Raw genomic sequence first — 6,065 nt, 5'->3', positions numbered from 1 at the left:
AAACACATTCTCAGCAGGACCTCTCAGGCTCCTTCCATGAGAAGAACGTGGCATTCTTCTCTTGGGCTCAGAAAATGCAAATAAACAACTCGTTGCTTTTGCTCAGGCCAAAGACTGCCCCTCCCTTTGGCCGGCCTGCCTTCCAGCTGCCTCCTCGGGGGTCCTGGGAGGAGTGTGCACGTGAGTGGGTGTTGGGGGGAGACGCAGATAAGGGAAGACCCATCGCAGCATCCAACAGGAGCTTTGAGACTGAGGTCAGTGTGGGCACAGCTCTTCCTCCAACTGGAAAAGTGAAAACCTTCAGCTGGTGTGTTCTCTTGAGCTCCACAAGTCATCAGAAGGACAGTGGTTATGTTCATGGAGCCAGAGAAGATGCTGCTTGGGAATTAGAACTAGAGACCATGGCGGAGGCTGTTCTGGGACCTGAGACAGTTTCAAAGTGCTTCTTGCTGAGCTCAGGAAATAAAAGGACAAGGATTCTCTTTGATTAGAGCAAAATTCTCATGAAGAAGTTAGACAATGGAGCCATATGTTCATTCTCTGCTATGACCTAGAACAGATTTATCTCTAATGACAGATTGAAGGCGAGTCATCTTCGCCCTGTCAGCTTCTCCCAATTCCCTACATTATAGATGGAGGACTCGGGTTCCTGGAGGTGCTGAGGCATTTCAGCTCTGCCCACACGACCCCAGCCTGTCGGTATGGCACCTCTCTGGACCAGTCTCTACTCTCCCACCTTCGCAGGTAAGCGTAAGGGAAGCACACTCTGAAATTGGCAGAAGCGGGGGTGAGAAAGGGGGTTTCACTCTGACTCACCTTCACTGCCCCTTCCCTCTGTTGAATGGAATCCACGAGATATCTCATCAACTTTATCTGCGGTTGCCGTTTTATGTGTAGTTTCACTGCTCTTGAAATACCACAAGAGGGACTTCCCTGGCGGTCCAGTGGCTAAGACTCTGTGCTGCCAATGCAGGGGGCACAGGTTCGATCCCTAGTCAGGGAACTAAGATCCCACGTGCTGCGCAGTGTGGCCAAAAGATAAAAAAGAAAAAAAACCCACACATGAATGTTTACAGCAGCACTATTCACAGTAGCCTAAAGTGGAAGCAACCCAGATGTCTACCAATGGATGAATTAATGAACTCAATGTGGCCTATACATATAGTGGAATATTATTCAGCCATGAAAAGGAAGAAAGTATTGATTTATGCTACAACATGGATGACCTTGAGGACATTATGCTGCATGAAAGAAGCCAGTGACAAAAGATTACATTTATATGTGTGATTCCTTTTATATGAACTATCCAGAATAAGTGAATGCGTAGAGACAGAAAGCAGAGAGGTAGTTGCCAGGGGCTGGAGGGAAGGGGGGATGGGGAGTGACTGCTTAATGGGTAGGGGGTGTTATTTTCTGATGTTGAAAATGTTTTGGAACTAGATAGAAGTGGTGGTCCCATGACACTGTGAATGTACTAAAAGCCACTGAATTGTGTGCTTTAAAATGGTAAATCTTACTTCACGTGAATTTCAACTCTGGCGTAGACCAAATGTTTGTGTTCCCCTCAAACTCATAGTAAATCCTAACGCCCATTGTATTTGGAGGTGGGGCCTTTGGGAGGTGATCAGGTCATGAGGGCAGAGCCTTCCTGGATAAGATTAGTGCCCTTATAAAGGAGACCCCAGAGAGCTCCCGGCCTTTCTGCCACGTGGGGACCCAGTGAGACCGCCAGCTATGAGCCAGGAAGCCAGGCTCTCACCAGACCCTGGCCCCTTGATCTTGGACTTCCAGCCTCCAAAACCGTGAGAAATAAATTTCTGTGGTTTATAAGCCACTCAGTCTATGGTGTTTTTGTTATAGCAGAATGAATGAACTAAGACAAACTGAATTTTAAAAAACAAACAAAACTGCAGCCCCTCCGCCCTCCAGGCAGCTGGGCTAGTTGATGAGAGACAGGCCCCTTCCTCCACACCACCCCCTCCTCTGGATTCCTCAGATGGGCCCTTCGCCCTCAGGATCTGGGGACTGAAAGAGAAATGCCTTCTGTCCTACCTGTCGTTACTGGGGTTCCTGAGGGAACGGCTAGTATTTCCTGATCACCTTACAACTGAGCCAGCTCCAGCACTTTGTACCGCGTGACTTGGCCCCAATACTGTCAGCCTTCAGCTTCCTCATCTACATATGCCTGCTTGCAGGGCTGATGTGATGATGAAGTAAGATAAGGCAGGGAGACCTCATTCGTCTTCAACGCCATCATTTTAATGCTCCAAGCCCCCTAGGACAAGAAAGAGAAAAAAATTCTTTTCTTATTCTACTCCACAGCTATAAGCCTCCTGTCCACCAGGGGGGGCCTTCTAAAAGAAACCATCACCAGTTCTCCCACCAGGAATCTGTTTCCATAACTCCTTTTTCTTTTACTTCTTCACCTACCCCTCCCCCTAATATGGTAGGACCTATTTTTTTTTGCAATAATTGGAAAGGTAGCTCTACTTGATCCTTGCCCACAGGCTGCTGGGGAATCTGGTCTACTGTTTTGTTTTTTGTGTTTTTTTTTGTGGTACGCGGGCCTCTCACTGTTGTGGCCTCTCCCACTGTGGAGCACAGGCTCCGGACGCACAGGCTCAGTGGCCATGGCTCACGGGCCCAGCCGCTCCACGGCATGTGGGATGTTTCCGGACCGGGGCACGAACCTGTGTCCCCTGCATCGGCAGGCAGATTCTCAACCACTGCACCACCAGGGAAGCTCTGGTCAACTGTTTTTGACCACTAGAAACTCTGTAGTTTTAATCTAATTCAGGGGTCAGCAAGCTTTTCCTGCAAGGGTAAATGTTTTAGGCATTAGAAACCATACTTTATTTACAAAATCAAGAGGCAGGCCAAATCTGGTCTACTGCCTGTAGGCTACTGGACAGCCCATGAGCTAAGAATGGCTTTTACATTTAAAAATAATTGATTAAAAAAAGAGAAATATGTGACATACGAAAGTTAATTTCAGATTGCAGTTTCCACAAATAAAGTTTTATTGAAACACAGCCATGTTCATTCATTACCTATTAGCTGTGGCTGCTTTTGAGCTCCAGTGTCAGAGGTGAGTAGTTGTGGCAGACCTATCTGACCTATGATGCCTAAAATATTTATTATCTTTCCCTTAAAAAGAAAACAAACTTTGCCAGTCCCTTCTCTAAACAAATTATGTTAGTGATTAAAGTCTACCACCAGTGAACATGGAGTGACTGAACTCACGCTTGCCATTGTGAATATTAGTATAATTCTTCTATGGATAGATAGGGATCATCTGTTTACCCATCTGTAAAACGATCATGACAGCACCATCTCACGAAGTTGTTGGGAGCATTAAATGACTTAATACATGAAAAGCAGCTAGAACAGTGCCTGGCATTATAAGTGCTCAATAAATGTGAACTCTAGTTCTGTTAGCATATAGACATGAATTTAAATAAATACAGAAAACCAAGACTTCTTCCCTCCATATTTATTTTGAAATGTGCTGTAAACAGTTTGAAATGTCCCTTTAAAAGCTTTCTGACTTGCCCAGTATTGGATGACATGACAAATTCTCCTTCATAGAAGGTACGAGTGAAACAGAACTGGAGGGGCATTTTCAACCCTTCCCTCTTCAGAAAGTGTGATCATATCAAGACGCATCTGGTTTTCAGTAGAACTGGCCCATGTTTCTTGGGAGTGAAGTGTCCAAACCACTGTTCATCCATATTTCCTGGATGATTTGCTCCCTGCGCTCAATCCTTTCTGCCAGCTCTGCAGCCTCTATGGAACTGTAGACAGGATATGTAGTCCTACGAAACCCCGACAGTTCCCCTGGAAAGTCGGAGTCAGAGGAGTCCTCCTCCCCCTCCTCATCCTGGCTGTCCTCCTCGGCTTTGTCGCTTCCTGGCACCAGGTGCTCCCTCGCCAGCTGCAGCTCCCGGAAGTCCTTGGTGCAGGACACTCTGATGACCAAGGCACACAGTGTGAGTGCAAGACCGATGCAAACACTGGACACGAACAGCAGGGCAGCTCTTTCAGGGTGGGCTGTAAGGGAAAGAGAACACGTCAGGACGTGGAGGAGCTGTCAGTCTTCACCAGGCCAAAGTCCCATAGAAGCAGATATATGCAGTCCTGGACAGCATCTCTGAGACCATCCACACCTAACTGATCATATACCCCCATTAATTAAAAAGAAAAAAAAGGTTTGGAGCATATATGGTCAATATATGTATGTTTATGAGAGGACACATAACAAAGGACCTGAGAAGCTGGGCCCTCCTAAGTTCAAATGCAGATCCGTCATTCACTAGTAGTGTGACTTTTGGCGAATTACATCACCTCTCTGTTCCTCAGTTCCTTCACCTGTAAAATGGAGCCAGAAGTCCCTTTCTGTCAGAGTTAATTCCTGTGAAGCTCTCAGAACACTCAATGACACATAACAAATGTTCAATAAACTGTTAGCTATTATTAATAGTAGTAAATTTTGAAAAATTAATTTACATATAAAGTATATATATGAATGTAAGTACTAGTATAGTAAATGTTACAAAGTAAAATTTCTTTTAGATTAATAAATAAATATAAATAAAAGTTCTGGGGCTTCCCTGGTGGCGCAGTGGTTGAGAGTCTGCCTGCCGATGCAGGGGAAACGGGTTCGTGCCCCGGTCCGGGAAGATCCCACATGCTGCGGAGCGGCTGGGCCCGTGAGCCACAGCCGCTGAGCCTGTGCGTCCGGAGCCTGTGCTCCGCAACGGGAGGGGCCACGACAGTGAGACGCCCGCGTACCGCAAAAAAAAAAAAAAAAAAGTTCTGGTAGTAAAAGTTCAACCTCCAAATGACTGTACAATAGAAATAGAGATAATGCTAATTTGTACTATGTACCCTGGTCTAAATCTTTACATATGTTTAATCCTTACATTAACCCTGCATGGAAAGGACTGTTACTTGTCAGCTGTGTACCCCTTGAGGTGTTAGCACTCCCATTTTGGGAAGTAATGATCCAGCTAACTTCCTCATAATATAGGTCAGGAGTTGACAGATTTTTCTGACCCTTCTGTCAAAATGTCAGATAGTATCTATTTTAAGGCTTTGTGGGCCATACAGTCTGTGTTGCAACTACTCAACTGTGCTGTTGTAACACGAAAGATGATACAGGTGTGGCTGTGTTCTAATAAAACTTTATTTACAAAATCAGCCCGTGGGCCGTACTTTGTGGATCACTGATACAGAGACTCAAGCTGAGGTGCAGGGGAGCCATTGTCTGAGCTCAGCTGGCCTCTTTAGGTGGAGCCAGGACAGGAACCCAGCTCCTGAGCTCTGAGCAGCTTGTGAGATGTGCAGTGGCATTTGCTGCTACGTCTCGATGGAACCAGCCTCCTCCAGGCGTATGGCCTCCTCGTTCACTAGACTCGAATATAATGATGACTGTTGTCTTCACTGCCTTGGTCCTTCCCGAGGTGCAGACTGGAGGTTCAGAACTTGACAGTTGTTAAGTTTCATGTACAGTCAAGGGATCCAGCCGCTGTGATCTGAACGGAGAGATCTAAGTGGGACACGTTATCTTCTTGAAGCGTGCAACTTCCCCATTCGGCTTCCTTCACTCGCAGCTCAATTCACTGGACTCAAATGTCCTTTGTCGTCGTCGCCCCTACAAGCACCATCTCATCACTCTCTCGAAGACACAGAGGTCTGAATGCAAAACTGATGTTGGCCAGGGGAGGGGCAGTGAGCTGTGTCTGTAGTGCTATTAATAACAATATATTTTTCCTAAGGGTCGAGGTATTTTGAAGATTTGGTCAGATAGAGACACTCATCCTTGGTGCCGTGTTCATCTCTGGGAGTCGTGGTAGAACAGGGCTTGGGAGACTGGCATTCGGGACACAGTCATTAAACCGTAAACCACGGTTTAATGATGCTAAGACCCGAGGCCCTGATCTGACGGGGCAAATCGTTTCTCCTTCTCCCCTGCACATCAAAGCCTCTGCTGGGAGTGGACTCAGCACTCCCAGCTTCACTCTCACCTCCCTTTCCTTTTTTTTTTTTTTTTTTTTTTTTTTTTT

General features: G+C 46.2%; 1 protein-coding gene across 1 annotated transcript in view; it reads right to left on the bottom strand.

Annotated features, from left to right (window-relative positions):
- Nucleotides 1-3,481: 3,481 nt before the first annotated feature.
- Nucleotides 3,482-6,065, bottom strand: part of EVA1C (eva-1 homolog C) — an 87,750-nt gene continuing 85,166 nt past the window's right edge. Inside the window, exon 8 of the mRNA XM_007100600.4 lies at nucleotides 3,482-4,050. Within this exon, the coding sequence (XP_007100662.1) occupies nucleotides 3,674-4,050 (377 nt within the window). The 3' untranslated portion in view covers nucleotides 3,482-3,673. The remainder of the gene's footprint in view (nucleotides 4,051-6,065) is intronic.

This window comes from Physeter macrocephalus, chromosome 8, assembly GCF_002837175.3.
Source record: "Physeter macrocephalus isolate SW-GA chromosome 8, ASM283717v5, whole genome shotgun sequence".
NCBI lineage: Eukaryota > Metazoa > Chordata > Mammalia > Artiodactyla > Physeteridae > Physeter > Physeter macrocephalus.
The sequence above is the reverse complement of the archived record's forward strand: the minus strand, read 5'-3'. Positions and strand labels throughout refer to the sequence as shown.